The sequence below is a fragment of the Cyanistes caeruleus genome, chromosome 33, assembly GCF_971803275.1.
Source record: "Cyanistes caeruleus chromosome 33, bCyaCae1.hap1.1, whole genome shotgun sequence".
NCBI lineage: Eukaryota > Metazoa > Chordata > Aves > Passeriformes > Paridae > Cyanistes > Cyanistes caeruleus.
The window spans coordinates 691,383-718,836 of record NC_141734.1 but is presented as its reverse complement, the minus strand read 5'-3'; the positions used below and the strand labels follow the sequence as shown (position 1 = coordinate 718,836).

Below are 27,454 nucleotides of genomic sequence, written 5' to 3'. Positions count from 1 at the left end.
CCCATTTTTCCCAAAAAAATCCCCATTTTTTTCCCAAAAACCTCATTTTTGTCCAAAAAATTCCCATTTTTTCTCTAAAAATCCCGTTTTTCCCCAAAAATCCCCATTTTTCCCCCCAAAATTCCCAATTTTTTCCCAGAATTCCCATTTTTTCCAAAAAAATCCCATTTTTCCCCCTAAAATTCAGATTTTTTTTCCCAAAATTCCCATTTTTCTTCCAAAAATCCCCATTTTTTCCCCCAAAATTCCCGTTTTTCCCCGTTTTTTCCCCAAATTCCCGTTTTTTCCCCGTTTTTATTCCCAGAATTCCCATTTTTCCCCCCAGAATTTCCATTTTTTTTCCCAAAATCCCCATTTTTCCCCAAAAATCCCCGTTTTTTTTCCAAAAATTCCCATTTTTTCCCCCAGAACCCCATTTTTCCCCAAAAATCCCCATTTTTTTCCCAAAAGTCCCCATTTTTTCACCCAAAATTCTCATTTTTCCCAGTTTTTTTCCCAGAATTCCCATTTTTTTCCCCAGAATTCCCAATTTTCCCCCCAGAATCACCATTTTTCTTCCAAAAATCCCAATTTTTCCCCCTAAAATTCAGAATTTTTCCCCCAGAATTCCCATTTTTTCCCAAAAATTTCCATTTTTCCCCCAAAAAATCCCCATTTTTTTCCCAAAAATCCCCATTTTTTTTCCAAAAATCCCAATTTTTCCCCAAAAAATTCCCATTTTTTCCGCAAAAACCCCATTTTTCCACAAAAATCCCCATTTTTCCCCCAAAAATCCCCATTTTTTCCAAAAAAATCCCATTTTTCCCCCTAAAATTCAGATTTTTTTTCCCAAAATCTCCCATTTTTTTTCCAAAAATCCCCGTTTTTTTCCCCAAAAATCCCCATTATTTTCCCCCTAAAATCTCCATTTTTCCCCCAAAAATCCCTGTTTTTTTTCCAAAATCCCCATTTTTTCCCCCAAAATTCCCATTTTTCCCCCTAAAATCCCCAATTTTTTCCCAAAAAACCCCAATTTTTTCCCAAAAATCCCCATTTTTTCCCAAAAAAATCCCATTTTTCCCCCTAAAATTCAGATTTTTTTCCCCAAAATTCCCATTTTTTTTCCAAAAATCCCCAATTTTTCCCCCAGAATTCTCGTTTTTCCCCGTTTTTTTTCCAGAATCCCCGTTTTTCCCCAAAAATCCCATTTTTTCCCAAAAAAATCCCATTTTTCCCCTTAAAATTCAGGGTTTTTTTCCCAAAATTCCCATTTTTTTCCCCAAAAATCCCCATTTTTCCCTAAAAAGCCCCATTTTTTTTTCCAAAATCCCCATTTTTTCCCCCAGAATTCCCATTTTTCCCCCAGAATTCCCATTTTTTTTCAAAAAATCCCCGTTTTCCCCCCAAAAATCCCCATTTATCCACAAAAATCCCCATTTTTTCTCCAAAAATCCCCATTTTTCCCCCCAGAATTCCCATTTTATTTCCCAAAATCCCCGGTTTTTTTCCCAAAATCCCCATTTTTACCCCAAAAATTCCCAATTTTTTCCCAGAATTCCCATTTTTTCCCAAAAAAATCCCATTTTTCCCCCTAAAATTCAGATTTTTTCCCCCAAAATTCCCATTTTTTTTCCCAAATCCCCATTTTTTCCCCCAGAATTTCCATTTTTCCCCCGAAATTCCCATTTTTTCCCCGTTTTTTCCCAAAATCCCCGTTTTTCTCCCCGTTTTTTCCCCACCGCGGGTCTCCGTGCCAGCCGGGGTCTCTCGCAGGCCTGGCACAGAACGTGGGGGGAGGGGTTCCGGAAGGTGCAGCTCCGGCATTCCCAAAAATCCCCGCCGGCGCCTGCGGGGGAGGGGGATCCCCAAAATTCCCAAAGTTCCACAAAATTCACAAATTTCCCCAAATTCCCCTCAAAATTCACAAAATTCACCCCAAAATTCCCCCCAAAATTCCCAAAATTCCACAAAATTCACAAATTTCCACCTCAAAATTCCCCACAAAATTCACAAAATTCACCCCAAAATTCCCCCCAAAATCCACAAAATTCCCACAAAATTCACAAATTTCCCCAAATTCCCCTCAAAATTCACAAAATTCACCCCAAAATTCCCCCCAAAATCCACAAAATTCACCCCAAAATCCCCAAAATTCACAAAATTCCACAAAATTCACCCCAAAATTCACAAAATTCACAAATTTCCACCCAAAATTCACAAATTTCCCCCCAAAATTCCCCAAAATTCACAAATTTCCCCCCAAAATCCCCAAAATTCACAAAATTCCACAAAATTCACAAATTTCCACCTCAAAATTCCCCCCAAAATTCACAAAATTCACCCCAAAATTCCCCCCAAAATCCACAAAATTCACCCCAAAATTCCCCACAAAATTCACAAAATTCACCCCAAAATTCCCAAAATTCACAAAATTCCACCCAAAATTCACAAATTTCCACCCAAAATTCCCCCCAAAATTCACCCCAAAATTCCCGAAATTCACAAATTTCCACAAAATTCACCTCGAAATTCCCGAAATTCACCCCAAAATTCACAAAATTCCACAAAATTCACAAATTTCCACCTCAAAATTCCCCACAAAATTCCCAAAATTCCCAAAATTCCACAAAATTCACAAATTTCCACCTCAAAATTCCCCTCAAAATTCACAAAATTCACCCCAAAATTCCCCCCAAAATTCACAAAATCCCACAAAATTCACAAATTTCCCCAAATTCCCCACAAAATTCACAAAATTCACCCCAAAATTCCCAAAATCCACAAAATTCACCCCAAAATCCCCAAAATTCCCAAAATTCCACAAAATTCACAAATTTCCACCTCAAAATTCCCCACAAAATTCACAAATTTCCACCCCAAAATTCCCCCCAAAATCCACAAAATTCACCCCAAAATCCCCAAAATTCACAAAATTCCACAAAATTCACCCCAAAATTCACAAAATTCACAAATTTCCACCCAAAATTCACAAATTTCCACCCAAAATTCCCCCCAAAATTCCCCCCAAAATTCCCCAAAATTCACAAATTTCCCCCCAAAATCCCCAAAATTCCCAAAATTCCACAAAATTCACAAATTTCCACCTCAAAATTCCCCACAAAATTCACAAAATTCACCCCAAAATTCCCCCCAAAATTCCCAAAGTTCCACAAAATTCACAAATTTCCCCAAATTCCCCCCAAAATCCACAAAATTCACCCCAAAATCCCCAAAATTCACAAAATTCACCCCAAAATTCACCCCAAAATTCACAAAATTCACAAATTTCCACCCAAAATTCACAAATTTCCACCCAAAATTCCCCCCAAAATCCACAAAATTCACCCCAAAATCCCCAAAATTCACAAAATTCCACAAAATTCACCCCAAAATTCACAAAATTCACAAATTTCCCCAAATTCACAACAAAATTCACAAAATTCACCCCAAAATTCCCCCCAAAATCCACAAAATTCCCAAAATTCCACAAAATTCACAAATTTCCACCTCAAAATTCCCCACAAAATTCACAAAATTCACCCCAAAATTCCCCCCAAAATCCACAAAATTCACCCCAAAATTCCCAAAATTCACAAAATTCCACAAAATTCACCCCAAAATCCACAAAATTCACAAATTTCCACCTCAAAATTCCCAAATTCCCCCCAAAATTCCCCAAAATTCACAAATTTCCCCCCAAAATCCCCAAAATTCACAAAATTCCACAAAATTCACCCCAAAATTCCCCAAATTCCCCCCAAAATCCACAAAATTCACCCCAAAATCCCCAAAATTCCCAAAATTCCACAAAATTCACAAATTTCCACCTCAAAATTCCCCACAAAATTCACAAATTTCCACCCCAAAATTCCCCCCAAAATCCACAAAATTCACCCCAAAATCCCCAAAATTCACAAAATTCCACAAAATTCCCCCCAAAATTCACAAAATTCACAAATTTCCACCCAAAATTCACAAATTTCCACCCAAAATTCCCCCCAAAATTCACCCCAAAATTCCCCAAATTCACAAAGTTCCACAAAATTCACCTCGAAATTCCCAAATTCCCCCCAAAATTCCCCAAAATTCACAAATTTCCCCCCAAAATCCCCAAAATTCACAAAATTCCACAAAATTCCCCCCAAAATTCACAAAATTCACAAATTTCCACCCAAAATTCACAAATTTCCACCCAAAATTCACCCCAAAATTCACCCCAAAATTCCCCCAAATTCACCTCAAAATTCCCGAAATTCACAAAATTCCAGCCAAAATCCCCAAAATTCAGAAGTTTCCCCCAAAATTCACAAAATCCCCAAAATTCCCCCCAAAATTCCCAGAATTCCCCTCAAAATTCCCCAAATTCCCCCCAAAATTCCCCAAAATTCACAAATTTCCCCCCAAAATCCCAAAATTCACAAAATTCCCCACAAAATTCCCAAAATTCCCGAAAAAATTGCCAAGAGTTCCCAAAATCCCCAAAATTCCCACAAAATTCCCCCCCAAAAAAATTCACCCCTCAAAATCCCCAAAATTCACAAAATTCACAAATTTCCACCTCAAAATTCCCCACAAAATTCACAAATTTCCACCCAAAATTCCCCAAATTCCCCTCAAAATTCTCGAAATTCAAAAATTTCCACCCAAAATTCACAAAATTCCCCCAAATTCCCCCCAAAATTCCCAAAATCCCCAAAATTCACCCCAAAATTCCCAAAAAAAAGCCCAAAATCCCCAAAATCCCCAAAATTCACAAAATTCCCCCCAAAATCCCCAAATTCCCCAAATTCCCCTCAAAATTCCCAAAATTCCCCCCAAAATTCCTCAAAATTCCCACAAAATTCCCGAAATCCCCAAAATACACAAATTTCCACCCAAAATTCCCAAAATTCCCCAAAATTCCCCAAAAAATTCACCCCCAAAATCCCAAAATTCCCCCAAAATTCCCCAAAATTCACAAATTTCCCCCCAAAATTCCCCAAAATTCCCCCCAAAATCCCCAAAATTCACAAAATTCACAAATTCCCCAAATTCCCCTTAAAATTCCCAAAAATTCACCCCAAAATTCCTCAAAATTCCCCCAAAATTCCCATTTTTTCCCCAAAATTCCCATTTTTTACCGGCCGGGGGCTCCTCGGAGGGGGCGGGGAGAGCATCGGACACCAGCGGGCACTGAACAAACCAGTATGGACCAGTATAAACCAGTATAAACCAGTCCAAAGCAGTATAAACCAGTATAAACCAGTATAAACCAGTCCAAACCAGTATAAACCAGTATAAACCAGTATAAACCAGTATAAACCAGTCCAAACCAGTCCAAACCAGTATAAACCAGTATAAACCAGTATAAACGAGTTCAAACCAGTATAAACCAGTATGGACCAGTATAAACCAGTATAAACCAGTATAAACCAGTTCAAACCAGTTCAAACCAGTATAAACCAGTCCAAACCAGTATAACCCAGTATAAACCAGTATAAACCAGTATAAACGAGTTCAAACCAGTCCAAACCAGTATAAACCAGTATAAACCAGTATAAACCAGTATAAACCAGTCCAAACCAGTCCAAACCAGTATAAACCAGTATAAACCAGTATAAACCAGTATAAACCAGTATAAACCAGTATAAACCAGTCCAAACCAGTATAAACCAGTATAAACCAGTATAAACCAGTATAAACCAGTCCAAACCAGTCCAAACCAGTATAAACCAGTATAAACCAGTATAAACCAGTATAAACCAGTCCAAACCAGTATAAACCAGTATAAACCAGTATAAACCAGTCCAAACCAGTATAAACCAGTATAAACCAGTATAAACCAGTATAAACCAGTCCAAACCAGTCCAAACCAGTATAAACCAGTATAAACCAGTATAAACCAGTATAAACCAGTATAAACCAGTATAAACCAGTCCAAACCAGTCCAAACCAGTATAAACCAGTATAAACCAGTATAAACCAGTATAAACCAGTCCAAACCAGTATAAACCAGTATAAACCAGTATAAACCAGTCCAAACCAGTATAAACCAGTATAAACCAGTATAAACCAGTATAAACCAGTCCAAACCAGTATAAACCAGTATAAACCAGTCCAAACCAGTATAAACCAGTATAAACCAGTATAAACCAGTCCAAACCAGTATAAACCAGTATAAACCAGTATAAACCAGTATAAACCAGTCTCACCTCCTCCTCTCCCAGTAAGATCTGGGTGAAGAAATGGGGGTTGGGGTGCTGGTTCTGTGGGGGGAGGGGAGAGGTCAGAGCTCACCAGTATAAACCAGTATAAACCAGTTCAAACCAGTATGAACCAGTTTAAACCAGTTTTAACCCTTTATTTACCATTTTTAACCCTTTTTTTGCCATTTTTCCCCCTATTTTTCCCATTTTTTCACCGATTTTTCCCGTTTTTTCCCCATTTCTCCCCATTTTTCCCCTCCCAGTCCCTCCCAGTACAAACCAGTATAAACCAGTAACCCCAGACCTCATTTCCGCCATTTTTAACCCTTTATTCACCATTTTTAACCCTTTCTTTGCCATTTTTAACCCTTTTTTTGCCATTTTTCCCCCTATTTTTCCCATTTTTTCACCAATTTTCACCATTTTCCCCCATTTTTTCCCCATTTCTCCCCCTCCCAGTCCCTCCCAGTCCCTCCCAGTATAAACCAGTATAACCCAGTACAAACCAGTAACCCCAGACCCCATTTCCCGCCATTTTTAACCCTTTATTTACCTTTTTTAACCCTTTATTTACCATTTTTAACCCCTTTTTTATCATTTTTTGATCTATTTTTCCCATTTTTTCACCAATTTTCCCCGTTTTTTCCCCATTTCTCCCCATTTTTCCCCTTCCCAGTCCCTCCCAGTCCAAACCAGTACAAACCAGTAACCCCAACCCCCATTTCCCCCATTTTTAACCCTTTCCTCCCCATTTTTAACCCATTTTCCCCCATTTTTAACCCTTTATTTACCATTTTTAACCCTTTATTTACCATTTTTTCCCCATTTTTCCCCCTATTTTCCCCATTTTTTCACCCATTTTCCCCATTTTTTCCCCATTTCTCCCCCTCCCAGTCCCTCCCAGTACAAACCAGTAACTCCAACCCCCATTTCCCGCCATTTTTAACCCTTTATTCCCCATTTTAACCCTTTATTTACCATTTTTAACCCTTTATTTACCATTATTTCCCCATTTTTTGACCGATTTTCCCCCATTTTTTCACCGATTTTCCCCGTTTTTTCCCCATTATTCCCCTCCCAGTCCCTCCCAGTCCGTCCCAGTCCAAACCAGTCCAAACCAGTACAAACCAGTAACTCCAACCCCCATTTCCCCCATTTTTAACCCTTTATTTACCATTTTTAACCCTTTATTTACCATTATTTCCCCATTTTTTGACCGATTTTTCCCATTTTTTCACCGTTTTTTCCCCATTTCTCCCCCTCCCAGCCCCTCCCAGTCCAAACCAGTACAAACCAGTAACCCCAACCCCCATTTCCCGCCATTTTTAACCCTTTCCTCCCCATTTTTAACCCTTTATTTACCCTTTTTTCCCCATTTTTTCACCGATTTTCCTCATTTTTTCACCGTTTTTCCCCGTTTTTTCCCATTTTTTCCCCGTTTTCCCCCTCCCAGTCCCTCCCAGTCCCTCCCAGTATAAACCAGTCCAAACCAGTCCGCACCAGCTCCAGCAGCTCCAGCTCGGCCCGCAGCAGCATGACGTCGGCGGTGACGGCGGCCACGAGCTGGGGGCGGGGCTCGGTGGGCGGGGCCGGGAAGCTAAGCCCCTCCCCCGACTCCTGGGTGTAGCCCAGCAGCTTCAGCACGGCCCGGCCTCCCTGCGGGGGTGGGGGGGGTACTGGGAGTTACTGGTTTATACTGGGAGGGGCTGGGAGGGGGAGAAATGGGGGAAAAACGGGGAAAAAATGGGGAAAATAGGGCAAAAAATGGGGAAAATATGGTAAATAAAGGGTTAAAAATGGTAAATAAAGGGTTAAAAGTGGGGAAGAAAGGGTTAAAAATGGCGGGAAATGGGATCTGGGGTTACTGGTTTGGACTGGGAGGGACTGGGAGGGACTGGGAGGGGGAGAAATGGGGAAAAACAGGGAAAAAATGGGGAAAATATGGGAAAAAATGGGGAAAAAATGGTAAATAAAGGGTTAAAAATGGTAAATAAAGGGTTAAAAATGGTAAATAAAGGGTTAAAAATGGCGGGAAATGGGGGTTGGGGTTACTGGTTTGTACTGGTTTATACTGGGAGGGGCTGGGAGGGGGAGAAATGGGGGAAAAACGGGAAAAAATGGGGAAAATCGGTGAAAAAACGAGGAAAATAGGGCAAAAAATGGGGAAAATATGGTAAATAAAGGGTTAAAAATGGGGAATAAAGGGTTAAAAATGGGTTAAAAAAGGGGGAAAATGGGGTTGGGGTTACTGGTTTGGACTGGTTTGGACTGGGAGGGACTGGGAGGGGGAGAAATGGGGGAAAAACGGGGGAAATGGGGAAAAATGGGGGAAATCGGTGAAAAAATGGGGAAAATATGGGAAAAAATGGGGAAAATATGGCAAAGAAAGGGTTAAAAATGGGTTAAAACTGGGGAGGAAAGGGTTAAAAATGGCGGGAAATGGGGGTTGGGGTTACTGGTTTATACTGGTTTGTACTGGGAGGGACTGGGAGGGGAAAAATGGGAAAATCGGTGAAAAAATGGGGAAAATAGGGTAAATAAAGGGTTAAAAATGGGGAATAAAGGGTTAAAAAAGGCAAAAAAGGGGTTAAAAATGGGTTAAAAAAGGGGGAAAATGGGGTTGGGGTTACTGGTTTGTACTGGTTTGGACTGGGAGGGGGAGAAATGGGGGAAAACGGGGGAAAACGGTGAAAAAATGGGAAAAATCGGGCAAAAAATGGTAAAAATGGTGAATAAAGGGTTAAAATGGGGAATAAAGGGTTAAAAATGGCGGGAAATGGGGGTTGGGGTTACTGGTTTGTACTGGTTTGGACTGGGAGGGACTGGGAGGGGGAGAAATGGGGGAAAAACGGGGGAAAATAGGGCAAAAAATGGGGAAAAAATGGTAAATAAAGGGTTAAAAATGGGGAGGAAAGGGTTAAAAACGTGGGGAAATGGGGGTTGGGGTCACTGGTTTATACTGGGAGGGACTGGGAGGGACTGGGAGGGGGAAAAATGGGGGAAAAACGGGAAAAAATGGGAAAAAATGGGGAAAAAATGGCAAATAAAGGGTTAAAAATGGCGGGAAATGGGGGCTGGGGTCACTGGTTTGGACTGGTTTATACTGGGAGGGACTGGGAGGGGGAAAAATGGGGAAAAATGGGGAAAATCGGTGAAAAAATGGGGGTTTTAGGTAAGAAAATGGGGATTTTTAAGGGAAAAAAAATTGGGATTTTTGGGAGAAAAAATGGGAAAATTGGGGGGAAAAGAAGGTGAATTTTGGGGAAAAAAATTGGATTTTTTTGGGAAAAAAATGGGGATTTTGGGGAAAAAAATGGGAATTTTTGGGGCAAAAAATGGGATTTTTTGGGGTAAAAAAATTTGGGTTTTGGGGAAAAAATTGGGAATTTTTGGGGAAAAAATGGGAAATGTTGGGGAAAAAAAGGGGATTTTTTTGGAAGAAAAATGGGGATTTTTGGAAAAAAAGTGGGAATTTTTAAGGGGAAAAAAATGGGATTTTTTGGGAAGAAAAACTGGAATTTTGGGGGGAAAAAATGGGAATTTTTGGAGATGAAATTGGGGATTTTTTGGGGAAAAAATGTGAATTTTGGGGAGAAAAATTGGAATTTTTGGGGAAAAAATGGGGATTTTTTGGGAGAAAAAATGGGAATTTTGGGGAAAAATATGGGGAATTTTTGGGGAAAAAATGGGAAATTTTTGGGGAAAAAATTGGAATTTTGGGGGAAAAAAATGGGATTTTTTGGGGAGAAAAATTGGGATTTTTAAGGGAAAAAATGGGGATTTTTGGGGAAAAAAATGGGGATTTTTGGGGAAAAAACGGGGAATTTTTTGGAAAAAATGGGGATTTTTGGGGAAAAAAATGGGGATTTTGGGGAGAAAAAATGGGAATTTTTTGGGGCAAAAAATGGTATTTTAGGGAGAAAAAATGGGGATTTTTGGGGAAAAAAATGGGAAATTTTCAAGGAAAAAATGGGAAATTTTTGGGAGAAAAATTGGGGAAATTTTGGGGAAAAAATGGGAATTTTTTGGGGCAAAAAATGGGGATTTTTGGTAAAAAAATGGGAAATTTTTGGGGAAAAAATTGGAATTTTGGGGGAAAAAAATGTGAATTTTTGCGGTAAAAAAATTTGGATTTTGGGGAAAAAATTGGGAATTTTTGGGGAAAAAAATTGGGATTTTTAAGGGGAAAAAAATGGGGATTTTTAAGGGGAAAAAAGGGGATTTTTGGGAGAAAAATTTGGGTTTTGGGAAAAAATTGGGGATTTTTTGGGAAAAAATTGGGATTTTTGGGGGAAAAAATGTGAATTTTTGGGAGAAAAATGGGAAATTTTGGGGGAAAAAATGGGAAATTTGGGGGAAAAAATTGGGAATTTTTGGGGGAAAAAAATTGGAATTTTTGGGGATGAAATTGGGATTTTTGGGGGGGAAAAAATGGGAATTTTGTCACGTAAAAATTGGAATTTTGGGGAAAAAAATGGGGATTTTTGGGGAAAAAAATGGGGAAATTTTGGGGAGAAAACATGGGAATTTTTGGGGGGAAAAAACTCGATTTTTTAGGGTGAAAAAACTGGGATTTTTGGTAAAAAAAATGCGATTTTTACCCGAAAAACGCCGTTTTTTCACCAAAAAAAATGGGGATTTTTCCTGGGAATGTGGGAATGTTGGGAATTTTGGGGAATTTTGGGGAATTTTGGGAATTTTGGGAATTGTGACCTGGATGTGGGCGAGGGCGGATCTGCAGACCGGGGTCCCGAAGAGACCGGGGATAGGAGGGGAAAAATGGGATTTTTGGGGGGAAAAATGGGAATTTTGGGGAAAAAGTTGGGAATTTTTGGGGGAAAAAATTGGGAATTTTTAGGGGAAAAAATGGGGATTTTGGGGAAAAATTTGAGAAATTTTGGGGAAAAAAATTGGGATTTTTTTGGAAGAAAAATGGGATTTTTAAGGGAAAAAATGGGAATTTTTGGGGAGAAAAAATGGAATTTTTGGGGAAAAAAATTGGAAATTTTGGGGGAAAAAACAGGAATTTTGGGAAAAAAACGGGAATTTTTGGGGAAAAAAATGGGATTTTTTGGGGAAAAAATGGAATTTTTAAGGGGAAAAATTTGGAATTTTTGGGGAAAAAAATGGGAAAATTTGGGAATAAAATGGGGATTTTTGGGGAAAAAATTGGGAATTTTTTGGGGGGAAAAAAAGGTGAATTTTGGGGTAAAAAATGGGAAATTTTGGGGAAAAAATGGGGATTTTGGGGAAAAAATTTGGGAAAATTTGGGAACAAAATGGGGATTTTTGGGGAAAAAGTGGGAATTTTGGGGGCAAAAGATGGGATTCTTTGGGGAGAAAAAATAGGAGTTTGGGGGAGAAAAAACTCGATTTTTTTGCTGAAAAAAACGCGATTTTTGGTAAAAAAAATGCGATTTTTACCCGAAAAACGCCGTTTTTTCGCTAAAAAAACCGGGATTTTTCCTGGGAATGTTTGGAATTTGGGGAATTTTGGGAATTTTGGGAATTGTGACCTGGATGTGGGCGAGGGCGGATCTGCAGACCGGGGTCCCGAAGAGACCGGGGATAGGAGGGGAAAAATGGGAATTTTTGGGGAAAAAAATTTGGGTTTTGGGGAAAAAATTGGGATTTTTAAGGGAAAAAATGGGGATTTTTGGGGATGAAATGGGGATTTTTGGGGAAAAAAATGGGATTTTAGGGAGAAAAAATGGGGATTTTTTGGGGAAAAAAAAGAGAATTTTACGGAGAAAAAATGGGAAATTTTGGGGAAAAAATGGGGATTTTCTGGGGAAAAAAGGTGAATTTTGGGGAAAAAAATGGGATTTTGGGAGAAAAAATGGGAAATTTTGGGGAGAAAAATTAGAATTTTGGGGGGAAAATGGGAAATTTTTGGAGCAAAAAATGGGGATTTTTGGGGTAAAAAATGGGGATTTTTCAAGGAAAAATTGGGGATTTTTGGGGAAAAAATTGGGAATTTTGGGGGAAAAAAATTGGAATTTTTTGGGAAAAAAATGGGGATTTTGGGGAAAAAATTTGGGAAGTTTTGGGGGAAAAAATTGGAATTTTTCAAGGAAAAAATGGGGATTTTTGGGGGAAAAATGGGGATTTTTTGGGGGAAAAAAATGGGTTTTTTTGGAAGAAAAATGGCATTTTTGGGGAAAAAATGGGAATTTTTGGGGAGAAAAAATGGAATTTTTGGGGAAAAAAATTGGAAATTTTGGGGGAAAAAATTGGAAATTTTGGGGTAAAAAAATGGGAATTTTTGGGGAAAAAATTGGAATTTTTGGGGAAAAAAACGGGAATTTTTGGGGAAAAAAATTGGAATTTTTGGGGAGAAAAAATAGGAGTTTGGGGGGGAAAAAGTCGATTTTTTGGGGTGAAAAAATGCGATTTTTGTTAAAAAAAATGCGATTTTTACCCGAAAAACGCCGTTTTTTCACTAAAAAAAATGGGTTTTATTCTGGAAAACCGGGATTTTTTCTGGGAATGTTGGGAATGTTGGGAATTTTGGGAATTGTGACCTGGATGTGGGCGAGGGCGGATCTGTAGACCGGGTTCCCGAAGCGAACCTCTCTCCAGTGGGGGGGTCTGCGGGGGCCTAGAAGGTTCCGGGCGTATTTCTCCAGGATGTGCAGAGCCCGGCGGAGAGAGGCCAGGCCCCGCGGGGGACCATGGGGATCCTGGGGAAAATGAGAGAAAAAATGGGAATTAGAGGGGGAAAATAATCCCAAAAAATTCACAAAAAATCCCAAAAAAATTCGCAAAAAATTCGCAAAAAAAACCCCAAAAAATTCGCAAAAAATTGGCAAAAAATTCAGAAAATAATGCCAAAATAATGCCAAAATAATCACAAAATAACCCCAAAATAATCACAAAATAATCCCAAATAATCACAAAATAATCAGGAAAAATTCACAAAAAATCCCAAAAAAATTCGCAAAAAATTCGCAAAAAATTCACAAAAAATTCACAAAAAAATCACAAAATAATCACAAAATAATCACAAAATAAACCCAAAATAAACCCAAATAATCCCAAAATAATCACAAAAAATTCACAAAAAATCAAAAAAAAACTCGCAAAAAATTCACAAAAAATTCACAAAAAATTCACAAAAAAATCACAAAATAATCACAAAATAATCACAAAATAAACCCAAAATAAACCCAAATAATCCCAAAATAATCCCAAAATAATCCCAAAATAATCACGAAAAATTCACAAAACAATCACAAAAAATTCACAAAAAATTCGCAAAAAAATCTCAGAAAATTCACAAAAAATTCACAAAAAATCCCCAAAAAAGTCACAAAAAAATCCCAAAAAAATCACAAAAAACTCCAAAAAAAATCTCAAAAAAATCCCAGAATAATCACAAAATAATCACAAAATAATCAGGAAAAATTCGCAAAAAATTCGCAAAAAATTCACAAAAAATTCACAAAAAAAATCACAAAAAATTCACAAAAAAATCATAAAAATCACAAAAAATTCACAAAAGATCCTAAAAAAATTCACAAAAAATCACAAAAAATTCACAAAAAAATCACAAAATAATCCCAAAAAAATCAGAAAAAATCACAAAAAATTCACAAAAAAATCCCAAAATAATCCCAAAATAATCACAAAAAAATCCCAAAAATTCACAAAATAATCACAAAATAATCCCAAAATAATCACAAAAAATGCCAAAATAAACCCAAAATAATCCCCAAATAATCCCAAAATAATCCCAAAATAATCCCAAAATAATCCCAAAAAATCCCAAAATAATCAAAAAAATTCACAAAAAATCCCCAAAAAATTCACAAAAATAATCAAAAAAAATCCCCAAAAAATCCCAAAAAAATCATAAAAAAATCCCAAAAAAATCACAAAAAAATCCCAAAAAAATCCCAAAATAATCCCAAAAAAATCCCCAAAAAATCCCAAAATAATCCCAAAATAATCCCAAAAATAATTTCCCAATAATCCCTGCAATGCCCCAGAGCCCTGCGGAGAGAGGCCAGGCCCCGCGGGGGACCATGGGGATCCTATGGAATAACAGGAAAACAATGGGAAAAATGGGAATTAGACACCAAAAATAATAACAAAAAATTCACAGAAAATCCCAAAAAAATTCGCAAAAAATTCACAAAAAAAATCGCAAAAAAATCACAAAAAAATCACAAAAAAACTCAAAAAAAATCACAAAAAAATCCCAGAATAATCACAAAAAAATCGCAAAAAATTCACAAAAAATTCGCAAAAAATTCGCAAAAAATTCACAAAAAATTCACAAAAAATTCACGAAAAAATCACAAAAAAATCACAAAATAATCCCAAAAAATCCACAAAATAATCAGGAAAAATTCACAAAAAATCCCAAAAAAATTCACAAAAAATCCCAAAAAAATTCGCAAAAAATTCGCAAAAAATTTGCAAAAAATTCACAAAAAAATCACAAAATAATCACAAAATAAACGCAAAATAAACCCAAATAATCCCAAAATAATCCCAAAATAATCCCAAAAAATTCACAAAATAATCACAAAAAAATCAGAAAAAATTCACAAAAAAATCACAAAAAAAATCCCCAAAAAATTCGCAAAAAAATCACAAAAAATTCACAAAAAAATCACAAAAAATTCACAAAAAATTCAGAAAAGATCCTAAAAAAATTCACAAAAAAATCACAAAAAAATATCAAAAAATTCACCAAAAAAATCCCCAAAAAAATCAGAAAAAAATCAAAAAAAATTCACAAAAAAATCCCAAAATAATCCTAAAATAATCACAAAATAATCAAAAAAAAATCCCAAAAATTCACAAAATAATCACAAAATAATCCCAAAACATTCCCAAAAAATCCCCAAAAAATTTGACCCTGAAAATCCCAAATAATCCCAAAAAAAATCCAAAAAAAATCCAAAATAATCACAACTGCCGGAAACTGCCGGAAACTGCCGGGAATTGCCGGGAATTCTGGGAACTTCCGGGGGGTTCTGGAAACTTCCGGGGGGGGGGGCCTAGAAACTTCCAGGGGGGGGCCTGGAAACTTCTGGGGGGGGTCTGGAAACTTCTGGGGGGTTCTGGAAACTTCCGGGGGGTTCTGGAAACTTCCGGGGGGGGGTCTGGAAACTTCCGGGGGGGTCTGGAAACTTCCGGGGGGGGTCTGGAAACTTCCGGGGGGGTCTGGAAACTTCCGGGGGGGGTCTGGAAACTTCTGGGGGAGGTCTGGAAACTTCTGTGGGGGGTCTGGAAACTTCCGGGGGGGGGCCTGGAAACTTCTGGGGGGGTCTGGAAACTTCCGGGGGGGGCCTGGAAACTTCTGGGGGGGGTCTGGAAACTTCTGGGGGGGGGTCTGGAAACTTCCGGGGGGGGGTCTGGAAACTTCCGGGGGGGTCTGGAAACTTCCGGGAACTTCCAGGGGGTTCTGGGAATTCTGGAAACTTCCGGGGGGGTTCTGGAATGTTCTGGGGGGTTCCGGGAATTTCCTGCCCCATAGATCAGGCTCTGCCCCATAGATCCTGAATTCCTGCCCCATAGATCTTGAATTCCTGCCCCATAGATCCTGTCCCTGCCCCATAGATCCCAAGTTTCTGCCCCATAGATCTCATCCCTGCCCCATAGATCCCATCCCTGCCCCATAGATCCCATCTCTGCCCCATAGATCCTGAATTCCTGCCCCATAGATTCCTAATTCTGCCCCATAGATTCGGTTTTGCCCCATAGGTCCCAATTCCTGCCCTATAGATCCAGCTCTGCCCCATAGATCCTGATCTTGCCCCATAGATCGGAGTTTTGCCCCATAGATCCTGTCCCTGCCCCATAGATCCTGAATCCCTGCCCCATAGATCTGATCCTGCCCCATAGATCCCAAATTGCTGCCCCATAGATTCAGTCCTGCCCCATAGATCTGAGTTTCTGCCCCATAGATTTGAACTCTGCCCCATGGATTCAGCTCTGCCCCATAAATTCAGTTTCACTCCATAGATCCTGAATCCTGCCCCATAGATCCAATTTAGTCCAATAAATCCCAAATTCCTGCCCCATAGATTTGGGGTTGCCCCGTAGATCCTGAATTTCTGCCCCATAGATCCCATCTCTGCCCCATAGATTTGAGCTCTGCCCCATAGATTCAGTTCCTGCCCCATGGATCTGATCCTGCCCCATAGATCCGGTTCTGACCCATAGATCCTGAATTCCTGCCCCATAGATCCGAGCTCTGCCCCATAGATCCGAGCTCTGCCCCATAGATCTGATCCTGCCCCATACATCCAGCTCTGCCCCATAGATCTGAGCTCTGCCCCATAGATCTGAACTCCTGCCCCATAGATCTGAGCTCTGCCCCATAGATCTGAGCTCTGGCCCATAGATCTGAACTCCTGCCCCATAGATCTGAGCTCTGCCCCATAGATCCTGTTCTGCCCCATAGATCTGATCCTGCCCCATAGATCTGAGCTCTGCCCCATAGATCTGAGCTCTGCCCCATAGATCTGATCCTGCCCCATAGATCCAGCTCTGCCCCATAGATTTGTTTCTGCCCCACAGGAGCCGGTGCCTCTGCCCCACACCCTGCGCCGGACCCCGAACGAGCTGCTGGGGACGCCCTGTCACCGTGAGAGCCCCACGGGTCCCCAATCCTGCCCCATAGATCGGGGGCTGCCCCATAGATCCTGAAATCCCGCCCCACACATTCCTGCCCCACACGTGCCTCAGTTTCCCTCCCAGCCCCACAGATCCTGCCCCACACATTCCCAGCCCCACAGAACCTGCCCTACAGATCCTGCCCCATAGGTGCCTCAGTTTCCCTCCCAGCCCCACACATTCCTTGTCCCATAGATCCTGCTCCATAGATCCTGCCCCACACATCCCCTGCCCCACACGTGCCTCAGTTTCCCTTCCAGCCCCACACATTCCCGGCCCCACACGTGCCTCAGTTTCCTTTTCTGCCCTATAGATCCCAGCCCCTCACGTGCCTCAGCTCCCCCCAGCCCCAGATGTGCCTCAGTTTCCCCCCAGCCCCACACGTGCCTCAGTTTCCCCCTGCCCCACACGTGCCTCAGTTTCCCTGCCAGCCCCACATGTGCCTCAGTTTCCCCCAGCCCCACACGTGCCTCAGTTTCCCCCCAGCCCCACACGTGCCTCAGTTTCCCCCAGCCCCACACGTGCCTCAGTTTCCCCCCAGCTCTGCAGGCCCCGGAGCTTCGGCGCCTTTGGACTCGTCTGGTCCGGCCCCTCCCCCGCCCCACGGAGCCGCCCCCGGAGCCGCCCAGCGAGGTGGAGGTGGGGCTGCCCCATAGATCCCAAATCCTGCCCCATAGATCCTGTCCCTGCCCCATAGATCTGATCCTGCCCCATAGATTGGCGTTCTGCCCCATAGATCCCAAATCCTGCCCCATAGATCTGATCCTGCCCCATAGATCTGAGACCGTGACCCATAAATCCCATCCCTGCCCCATAGATCCCAAATCCTGCCCCATAGATCCGAACTGTGCCCCATAGATCTGATCCTGCCCCACAGATCCCAAATCCTGCCCCATAGATCTGATCCTGCTCATAGATCTCAACACTGCCCCATAGATCCTGTTCTACCCCATAGATCCCCAATCCTGACCCATAGATCCTGTCCCTGCCCCATAGATCTGATCCTGCCCCATAGATCCCAAGTCCTGCCCCATAGATCAGAACTCTGCCCCATAGATCCCAAATCCTGCCCCAAAGATCTCAATCTGCCCCATCGATCGGAAACCGTGACCCATAGATCTGATCCTGCCCCACAGATCTGATCCTGCCCCATAGATCTGAACTGTGCCCCATAGATCCTGTCCCTGCCCCATAGATCTGAATCCCACCCCATAGATCCCACCCCTGCCCCATAGATTCCAAATCCTGCCCCATAGATCCCAAATCCTGCCCCATAGATTTGAACTCTGCCCCATAGATCCTGAATTCCTGCCCCATAGATCCTGCCCCAGACAAACCAAGTCCTGCCCCATAGATCCAGCTCTGCCCCATAGATCTGGTTCTGTCCTATAGATCTCAACCCTGCCCCATAGATCCCAAATCCTGCCCCATCGATCCTGAAACTCTGCCCCATAGATCCTAAATTCCTGCCCCACAGATTTCATCCTTGCCCCATAGATCCAGCTTTGCCCCATAGATCTGATCCTGCCCCATAGGTCCCAAACTCTGCCCCATAGATTTGAACTCTGCCCCATAGATCCTGCATTCCTGCCCCACAGATCCAAACTGTGCCCCATAGATCCTGATCCTGCCCCATAGATCTGAAGTATGCCCCATAGATCCTGTCCCTGCCCCATAGATCTGAGCTCTGCCCCATAGATCCTGCCCCATAGATCCCAAATCCTGCCCCATAGATTTGAACTCTGCCCCATAGATCCTGAATTCCTGCCCCATAGATCCTGCCCCAGAGAAACCAAATCCTGCCCCATAGATCCAGCTCTGCCCCATAGATCTGGTTCTGTCCTATAGATCTCAACCCTGCCCCATAGATCCCAAATCCTGCCCCATAGATCCGGAAACTCTGCCCCATAGATCCCAAACTCTGCCCCATAGATCCTGAATTCCTGCCCCATAGATCTTGAAACTCTGCCCTATAGATCAGAATTCTGCCCCATTGATCCAGATCTGCCCCATAGATTTGGTTTGGCCCCATTGATCCCAGTTCCTGCCCCATAGATCTGAGTTCTGCCCCATAGATCCTGCCCCATAGATCCCAAATCCTACTCTATAGATCCAGCTCTGCCCCATAGATCTGGTTCTGTCCTATAGATCTCAACCCTGCCCCATAGATCTGAATCCTGCCCCACAGATCTGATCCTGCCCCATAGATCCTGTCCCTGCCCCATAGATCTGAGCTCTGCCCCATAGATCCTGCCCCATAGATCTGATCCTGCCCTATAGATGAGTCCTGCCCTATAGATCCTGTCCCTGCCCCATAGATCTGATCCTGCCCCATAGATCCTGCCCCATAGATCCCAAATCCTGCCCTATAGATCCTGTTCTGCCCCATAGATCCAAACTGTTTTTTTTTCATCAATCCTCAAAAAATCCCAAAAAATCCCCAAAAATTCCCAAAAAGCCCCAAAAAATCCCCCCAAAAAATCACCAAAAAATCTCAAAAAATCACAAAAAATCCCCAAAATTTCCCAAAAAATTCCCAAAAAAAACCTAAAAAATCTCTAAAAAATCACAAAAAATCCTCAAAAAATCTCAAAAAATTCCTAAAAAATTCCTAAAAAATCACCAAAAAATCACCGAAAATCCCCAAAAAAATCACAAAAAATCCTCAAAACATCCCAAAAAATTCCTAAAAAATTCAGAAAAAAATCACCAAAAAATCACCAAAAAATCACAAAAAAATCACAAAAAATCCTCAAAAAATCCCGAAAAATTCCTAAAAAATTCACAAAAAATCACCAAAAAATCAGAATAAAATCACAAAAAAATCACAAAAAAATCCCAAAAAATTCGAAAAAAAATCACAAAAAAATCCAAAAAAAATCGAAAAAAAATCGAAAAAAATCGAAAAAAAATCCGAAAAAAATAAAAAAAAAATCGAAAAAAATCCCCAAAAAATCCCCCAAAATTGCCCCAAATTCCCGGAATTCCCAAGGATCCCGACTCACCCAGGCCAGGTTTTCCCTGAGGATTTGTGTCCCCGGGATGAGGGCGAGTTTCCTGTGGGGGGGCAGCGGCAGCCGCAGCAGCCGGAGCAGCTCCGGGGGCTCCAAAACCCCCCAAAATAACCCCAAAATAACCCCAAAATAACCCCAAAATAACCCCAAAATAATCCCAAAATAACCCCAAAATAACCCCAAAATAATCCCAAAATAACCCCAAAATAACCCCAAAATAACCCCAAAATAACCCCAAAATAACCCCAAAATAACCCCAAAATAACCCCAAAATAACCCCAAAATAACCCCAAAATAATCCCAAAATAACCCCAAAATAACCCCAAAATAACCCCAAAATAGCCCCAAAATAACCCCAAAATAATCCCAAAATAATCCCAAAATAGCCCCAAAATAACCCCAAAATAACCCCAAAATAATCCCAAAATAACCCCAAAATAATCCCAAAATAACCCCAAAATAATCCCAAAAAATCACAAAAAATCCCCAAAAAATCCAAAAAAACCCTAAAAAAAATCTGAAAAAAATCCCAAAAAACCCCAAAAAATTCACAAAAAATTCACAAAAAAACCCAAAAAATCCCTAAAAAAATCTCTAAAAAATCACAAAAAAATCACAAAAAATCCTCAAAAAATCCCAAAAAATTCCTAAAAAATTCACAAAAAATTCCTAAAAAATTCACAAAAAATCACCAAAAAATCACCAAAAAATCACCAAAAAATCACCAAAAAATCACAAAAAAATCCCAAAAAATCTCTAAAAAATCCCCAAAAAAATCACAAAAAATCCTCAAAAAATCCCGAAAAATCCCTAAAAAAATCTCTAAAAAATCCCTAAAAAATCTCTAAAAAATCACAAAAAAATCACAAAAAATCCTCAAAAAATCCCAAAAAATTCCTAAAAAATTCACAAAAAAATCACCAAAAAACCCCAAAAAATCCCTAAAAAAATCTGAAAAAAAATCACAAAAAAATCACAAAAAATCCTCAAAAAATCCCAAAAAATTCCTAAAAAATTCACAAAAAAATCACCAAAAAATCCCCAAAAAAATCACAAAAAATCCTCAAAAAATCCCAAAAAATTCCTAAAAAATTCACAAAAAAATCACCAAAAAATCACCAAAAAATCCCAAAAAATTCCTAAAAAATCACCAAAAAATCAGAATAAAATCTCAAAAAAATCACAAAAAAATCCACAAAAAATCAGAAAAAAAATCGAAAAAAAATCCAAAAAATATAAAAAAAAAAATCGAAAAAAATCCGAAAAAAAATTCGAAAAAAATCGAAAAAAAATCCGAAAAAAATCGAAAAAAAATCGAAAAAAATTCGAAAAAAATCCCAAAAAAATTCCAAAAAATTCCCCCAAAATCCCCCAAAAGCCCCAAATGTCCCCAATTTCCCGACTCACCCAGGCCAGGTTTTCCCTGAGGATTTGTGTCCCCGGGATGAGGGCGAGTTTCCTGTGGGGGGGCAGCGGCAGCCGCAGCAGCCGGAGCAGCTCCGGGGGCTCCAAAACCCCCCAAAATAACCCCAAAATAGCCCCAAAATAACCCCAAAATAACCCCAAAATAACCCCAAAATAATCCCAAAATAATCCCAAAATAATCCCAAAATAACCCCAAAATAATCCCAAAATAACCCCAAAATAGCCCCAAAATAACCCCAAAATAACCCCAAAATAACCCCAAAATAATCCCAAAATAATCCCAAAATAACCCCAAAATAACCCCAAAATAGCCCCAAAATAACCCCAAAATAACCCCAAAATAATCCCAAAATAATCCCAAAATAACCCCAAAATAACCCCAAAATAACCCCAAAATAACCCCAAAATAATCCCAAAATAACCCCAAAATAACCCCAAAATAACCCCAAAATAACCCCAAAATAACCCCAAAATAACCCCAAAATAACCCCAAAATAATCCCAAAATAACCCCAAAATAACCCCAAAATAACCCCAAAAAATCACAAAAAATCACAAAAAAATTCCCAAAAAATCAAAAAAAAACCTAAAAAAATCACAAAAAAATCCCTAAAAAAATCCCAAAAAATTCACAAAAAATTCACAAAAATTTCACAAAAAACCCCAAAAAATCCCTAAAAAAATCTCTAAAAAATCACAACAAAATCACAAAAAATCCTCAAAAAAATCCCAAAAAATTCCTAAAAAAATCCCAAAAATTTCCTAAAAAATTCACAAAAAATCACCAAAAAATCACCAAAAAATCACCAAAAAATCACAAAAAAATCACAAAAAATCTCTAAAAAATCCCCAAAAAAATCACAAAAAATCCTCAAAAAATCCCAAAAAATCCCTAAAAAAATCTCTAAAAAATCCCTAAAAAATCTCTAAAAAATCACAAAAAAATCACAAAAAATCCTCAAAAAATCCCAAAAAATTCCTAAAAAATTCACAAAAAAATCACCAAAAAATCACCAAAAAATCCCAAAAAATCCCAAAAAATTCCTAAAAAAACACCAAAAAATCAGAATAAAATCACAAAAAAAATCACAAAAAAATCCACAAAAAATCCAAAAAAAATCCAAAAAAAATCGAAAAAAATCCCCAAAAAATTCCAAAAAAAATCCCAAAAAAATCCCCCAAAATCCCCCAAAAGCCCCAAATGTCCCCAATTTCCCGACTCACCCAGGCCAGGTTTTCCCTGAGGATTTGTGTCCCCGGGATGAGGGCGAGTTTCCTGTGGGGGGGCAGCGGCAGCCGCAGCAGCCGGAGCAGCTCCGGGGGCTCCAAAACCCCCCAAAATAGCCCCAAAATAACCCCAAAATAATCCCAAAATAATCCCAAAATAACCCCAAAATAACCCCAAAATAACCCCAAAATAACCCCAAAATAACCCCAAAATAATCCCAAAATAACCCCAAAATAATCCCAAAATAACCCCAAAATAATCCCAAAATAACCCCAAAATAATCCCAAAATAACCCCAAAATAACCCCAAAATAACCCCAAAATAACCCCAAAATAATCCCAAAATAATCCCAAAATAACCCCAAAATAACCCCAAAATAACCCCAAAATAACCCCAAAAAATCCCAAAATAATCCCAAAATAACCCCAAAATAACCCCAAAATAACCCCAAAATAACCCCAAAAAATCACAAAAAAATTCCTAAAAAATTCCTAAAAAAATTCCCAAAAAATCACAAAAAGTTCCCCAAAAAATCCAAAAAAAACCTAAAAAAAATCTGAAAAAAATCCCAAAAAATCCAAAAAAATTCACAGAAAACCCCAAAAAATTCACAAAAAAATCACAAAAAATCCCTAAGAAAATCTCTAAAAAATCACAAAAAAAATCACAAAAAATCCTCAAAAAATCCCAAAAAATTCCTAAAAAATTCACAAAAAATCACCAAAAAATCACCAAAAAATCACAAAAAAATCCTCAAAAAATCCCAAAAAATTCCTAAAAAGTTCACAAAAAATCACCAAAAAATCACCAAAAAATCACCAAAAAATCACCAAAAAATCCCAAAAAATTCCTAAAAAATCACCAAAAAATCAGAATAAAATCACAAAAATATCACCAAAAAATCCCAAAAAATTCGAAAAAAAATCACAAAAAAATCCAAAAAAAATCGAAAAAAAATCGAAAAAAATCGAAAAAAAATCCGAAAAAAATCAAAAAAAAATCGAAAAAAATCCCCAAAAAATCCCCCAAAATTGCCCCAAATTCCCGGAATTCCCAAGGATCCCGACTCACCCAGGCCAGGTTTTCCCTGAGGATTTGTGTCCCCGGGATGAGGGCGAGTTTCCTGTGGGGGGGCAGCGGCAGCCGCAGCAGCCGGAGCAGCTCCGGGGGCTCCAAAACCCCCCAAAATAACCCCAAAATAACCCCAAAATAATCCCAAAATAATCCCAAAATAACCCCAAAATAACCCCAAAATAACCCCAAAATAGCCCCAAAATAACCCCAAAATAACCCCAAAATAACCCCAAAATAATCCCAAAATAACCCCAAAATAACCCCAAAATAATCCCAAAATAAACCCAAAATAAACCCAAAATAACCCCAAAATAATCCCAAAATAATCCCAAAATAACCCCAAAATAATCCCAAAATAATCCCAAAAAATCCCTAAAAAATTCCTAAAAAAATCCCAAAAAATCCCAAAAAGTTCCCCAAAAAATCCCCAAAAAATCCAAAAAAACCCTAAAAAAAATCTGAAAAAAATCCCCAAAAAATTCACAAAAAATTCACAAAAAATTCACAAAAAAACCCAAAAAATCCCTAAAAAAATCTCTAAAAAATCACAAAAAAATCACAAAAAATCCTCAAAAAATCCCAAAAAATTCCTAAAAAAATCCCAAAAAATTCCTAAAAAATTCACAAAAAACCCCAAAAAATCACCAAAAAATCACCAAAAAATCACCAAAAAATCACCAAAAAATCCCTAAAAAAATCTCTAAAAAATCCCTAAAAAATCTCTAAAAAATCACAAAAAAATCACAAAAAATCCTCAAAAAATCCCAAAAAATTCCTAAAAAATTCCTAAAAAATCACCAAAAAATCAGAATAAAATCTCAAAAAAATCACAAAAAAATCCACAAAAAATCTCAAAAAAATTCGAAAAAAAATCGAAAAAAAATTCGAAAAAAATCGAAAAAAAATCGAAAAAAAATAAAAAAAAATCCCAAAAAAATCCAAAAAAAATCCCAAAAATTCCCAAAAAATCCCCAAAATGCCCCAAATGTCCCCAATTTCCCGACTCACCCAGGCCAGGTTTTCCCTGAGGATTTGTGTCCCCGGGATGAGGGCGAGTTTCCTGTGGGGGGGCAGCGGCAGCCGCAGCAGCCGGAGCAGCTCCGGGGGCTCGGCCGGCGCCGGCCGCAGCCTCAGGGAAGCTTCCAGAACCTTCCGCAGCTCCTGGGGGGGACAGGGGGGAAATGGGAATGGGGGTGGGGAAAATTGGGGATTTTGGGGGAAATTTGGGGAATTTTGGAGAAATTTGGGGGAAAAATGGGGATTTTAGGGGGAAAAATTGGGGAATTTTGAGAAAAAATTGGGGAATTTTGGGGGAAATTTGGGAATTTTGGGGGGAAATTTGGGGATTTTGGGGGAAAATTTGGGATTTTAGGGGGAAATTTGGGGAATTTTGGAGAAATTTGGGGGAAAATTTGGGATTTTAGGGGGAAATTTGGGGATTTAGGGGGGAAATTTGGGGATTTTGGGGGAAAATTTGGGATTTTTTGGGGTAAATTGGGGAATTTTTGGGGAAATTTGGGGATTTTGGGGAAAAATCTGGGAATTTTTGGGGGAAAATTGGGGATTTTGGGGAAATTTGGGGGAAAATTGGGGATTTTAGGGGGAAAAATTGGGGAATTTGGGGGAAATTTGGGGAATTTTGAGAAAAAATTGGGGATTTTTGGGGAAAAATCTGGGATTTTTTGGAGGAAATTGGGGAATTTTTGGGGAAATTTGGGGATTTTGGGGGAAATTGGGGAATTTTGGGGGGAAAATTGGGATTTTTGGGGAAAATCTGGGGAATTTTGGAGAAATTTGGGGAATTTTGGGGGGAAATTTGGGGAATTTTGGAGAAATTTGGGGGAAAATCTGGGGATTTTAGGGGAAAATTTGGGGATTTAGGGGGAAAATTTGGGAATTTTTGGGGTAAATTGGGGAATTTTTGGGGAAATTTGGGGATTTTGGGGGAAAATCTGGGAATTTTTGGGGTAAATTGGGGAATTTTTGGGGAAATTTGGGGATTTTGGGGAAAAATCTGGGAATTTTGGGGGGAAAATTGGGGATTTTGGGGAAATTTGGGGGAAAATTGGGGATTTTAGGGGGAAAATTTGGGGATTTGGGGAAATTCGGGGATTTTGGGGGGAAAATTGGAGAATTTCTGGGGAAATTTGGGGATTTTGGGGAAAATTGGGGATTTTGGGGAAATTTTGGAGGGAAATTGGGGATTTTAGGGGGAAAAATTGGGAAATTTTGTGGAAAAATCTGGAATTTTTGGGGAAAATTGGGGATTTTGGGGAAAAATCTGGCGATTTTGGAGAAATTTGGGGGAAAATTGGGGATTTTAGGAGGAAAAATTGGGGAATTTTGAAAAAAATTGGAGATTTTGGGGAAAAATCTGGGAATTTTGGAGGAAAATTGGGGATTTTTGGGGGAAAATTGGGGATTTTGGGGAAAAATCTCGCAGTTTTGGAGAAATTTGGGGGAAAATTGGGGATTTTAGGGGAAAAATTGGGGAATTTGGGGAAAAATCTGGGAATTTTTGGGGAAAATTGGGAAATTTGGGGGAAATCTGGGGAATTCTGGGTGAAAATTGGGGAATTTTGGGGGGAAAATGGGGATTTTGGAGAAATTTGGGGGAAAATTGGGGATTTTAGGGGGAAAAATTGGGGATTTTAGGGAAAAATCTGGGAATTTTTGGGGAAAATTGGGAAATTTTGGGGGAAATCTGGGGATTTTGGGAGAAATTTGGGAATTTTTGAGGAAATTGGGAATTTGGGGGAAATTTGGGGATTCTAGGAGGGTTTGGGAAAAGATTGGGGGATTTAGGGGAATTTCGGGGGAATTTTGGGGAGATTTGAGAAATTGGGAAAATTTGGGATAAATTTGGGAATTTTAGGGGAAATTAGGGGGAATTTAAGGGAATTTGGGGGGATTTGGGGGGAATTTTGGGTGAATTTTGGGGAATTTTGAGAGTTTGATGAACTTTGAGGGTGAAATTTGGGGAAATTGGGGGATTTAGGGAATCTGGGAGGATTTGAGGGAGAAATTTGGGAAAATTTGGGGATTTTAGGGTTAATTTGGGGAAATCTGTGGAAATTTAGGGAATTTGGGGGGATTTGAGGGAGAATTTTGGGGAATTTGGGCGAATTTTGGGTGGATTTGGGGGAATTTTGTGCAAATTTTGAGGGTTTGACGAACTTTGAGGGTGAAATTCGGGGGAATTTTGGGATCTGGGAAACTTCAAATATTTTTAGGATGGGAGATTTAAAGTTTTTTAGGTGAAATTTGTGGGATTTGGGGGGTTTGAGGAGAGCTCACCTTAAGAGACCCCAAATCTGGGGGGGTTTTGGGTGGGTCTGACATCACCTGAGGAGGAGAAAAAAAACCAAAACTGGGGGAAATTTTCTGACTTTACAGAGAATTTTAAGGATTTTAGGAAGGATCCGAAAGTCTGAGACTCGCCCAAAATTGGATTTAGAGCGATTTAGGAAGATTTTTGGGGCGATTTCAGCCAAATTTGTTTGATTTCAGTTTGGTTTTTTTAAGCTTCTTTGAACCCCTAATTTTAAAGTTTTTTGCAGACTTCGGAACCTTTTAAAAACCCCAAATTTGAAGGGATTTTGAGACCAAATTTGAAGGATATTTCCACGCTCTGAAGCCCCTGAATCCCCCCAAAATTTGAGGCGATTTCGGCGATGTTTGGGGGTGTCTTAAAACCTCTTTATCCCCCCCAAATTTAGGACGGGTTTCCACCCCGTTAACCGCAAAATTTGTGAAGTTTTCCGAGAACTTTTGGGGCGTTTTTAGGGGAATCCGGAGCTGTTTTAAGGACCTGGGGGGGGCCCAAATTAAAGAGATTTTTGAGGGGGGGTGGGGATGGTCTTCAGGTGAATTCGAGGGTGAGGCGCCCCTTCACCCCCCACAAAGTTCGGGAGGATT

The 27,454-nt window shown here is 39.5% G+C and overlaps 1 protein-coding gene across 1 annotated transcript in view; it reads right to left on the bottom strand.

The window, feature by feature from the left end:
• Positions 1–27,454, bottom strand: part of RNF31 (ring finger protein 31) — a 60,795-nt gene that overhangs the window by 33,217 nt on the left and 124 nt on the right. Inside the window, exons 2-8 of the mRNA XM_086870853.1 lie at positions 26,834–26,881; positions 24,545–24,697; positions 12,689–12,847; positions 7,665–7,820; positions 6,171–6,224; positions 5,100–5,151; positions 1,719–1,825 (exon numbers count right to left, since the gene is read on the bottom strand). Coding sequence (XP_086726979.1) covers positions 1,719–1,825; positions 5,100–5,151; positions 6,171–6,224; positions 7,665–7,820; positions 12,689–12,847; positions 24,545–24,697; positions 26,834–26,878 — 726 coding nt within the window. The 5' untranslated portion in view covers positions 26,879–26,881. The remainder of the gene's footprint in view (positions 1–1,718; positions 1,826–5,099; positions 5,152–6,170; positions 6,225–7,664; positions 7,821–12,688; positions 12,848–24,544; positions 24,698–26,833; positions 26,882–27,454) is intronic.